Source organism: Triticum dicoccoides, chromosome 1A, assembly GCF_002162155.2.
Source record: "Triticum dicoccoides isolate Atlit2015 ecotype Zavitan chromosome 1A, WEW_v2.0, whole genome shotgun sequence".
Taxonomy (NCBI): Eukaryota; Viridiplantae; Streptophyta; class Magnoliopsida; order Poales; family Poaceae; genus Triticum; species Triticum dicoccoides.
The window spans coordinates 562,694,804-562,695,884 of record NC_041380.1 but is presented as its reverse complement, the minus strand read 5'-3'; the positions used below and the strand labels follow the sequence as shown (position 1 = coordinate 562,695,884).

The window sequence follows — 1,081 nt, the reverse complement described above, 5'->3', positions numbered from 1 at the left end:
GTATATAAATAGTCTCTACTGCTGGTTGTGATCTACAACAAGCATTAGGACCAACACTGTAATTTACTGATGGCGTTTCTGCAAAAGGGTGCTGCATTCAACACACGAGTATGCAGTCATCTTGTCGATTCATCGACATGATGGTGATGGCAAGCGCTTCCTCAGTTTAAATAAAGCCACAGTCTCATATTTTTAACCTGACATGTACTCCTACTTAAAAGGGATTGGTGTGAATTGCGTCAGACTTTTTGTTTATAGCAGAATAAACAGCCTGAAGTTGAATTGGGCGGGCAAACGTACCTGTGCTGCCGGAGTTGCCCATAGCTCCTTCCTCTTCTTGGCCTGCAAGTGAAATTGGTCGTCGCACCATGGTAAGGGCACAAAGAAGAAGATACTCCGACCTCATAGCTTCATCAAACAGTTACTAAATAAAGGCATACAAAAATTTGTGCCACTATTCATATTGCCACAGTGCAGAGGTACAAGACAGTTGATATATACGGCGGCTTCAGTAGGTAAGTCATCATCAAACTAATGAACAATAAGAACCTAATTAAACCCGATTTGTTTCGCAGACGATCTCCAGGAAAGTCAACTCAATACTAAGTCGCACTGCATGCCAAGCCCTGAAAGTCGAAACCCTGCAATGTAAAAGGCGAAAGCAAAAGTGGGAGAGAGTAGAAGACCTGGCTGGCGCAGATTCCACAATGGATTGGCTTCCTCCACGGACGGCGTCTGCTGGGGCTCAGGGCTTCTTTATGAGGGAGGCTGCCTCCTCTGCCCCGAATTCTACGGCTGGTTTCCGGTAATCGAACGATTCCGGGATTTTTCTCCCCCGAGGACTGAACCCGTTCCGTGCCTTTGGACCGGCCGCCCGCAGGCCGGATCGAGAAAGGAACGGGCCAACATTCTTGGCTTGGCTCGGCCCGTTTTTCCTGCTGTAGGCTGCAGCTAGCTTCTAACGTCGTCGCTGAAGCTGTTGGGCCAAGCGGTTTCCCAGGACGCTCAAGTGACCACGCGGACACATGATCCCCTCTCGTTAGGGTTTTTTCTTCCTCCCGGCGGCGCTCACACGTTGTGG

The 1,081-nt window shown here is 49.0% G+C and overlaps 1 protein-coding gene across 1 annotated transcript in view; it reads right to left on the bottom strand.

Moving 5' to 3' along the window:
• Positions 1-787, bottom strand: part of LOC119331995 — a 5,000-nt gene extending 4,213 nt beyond the window's left edge. The window contains exons 1-2 of the mRNA XM_037605207.1: positions 687-787; positions 301-342 (exon numbers count right to left, since the gene is read on the bottom strand). Of these exons, the coding sequence (XP_037461104.1) occupies positions 301-322 (22 nt within the window). The 5' untranslated portion in view covers positions 323-342; positions 687-787. The remainder of the gene's footprint in view (positions 1-300; positions 343-686) is intronic.
• Between the last annotated feature and the right edge of the window lie 294 nt (positions 788-1,081).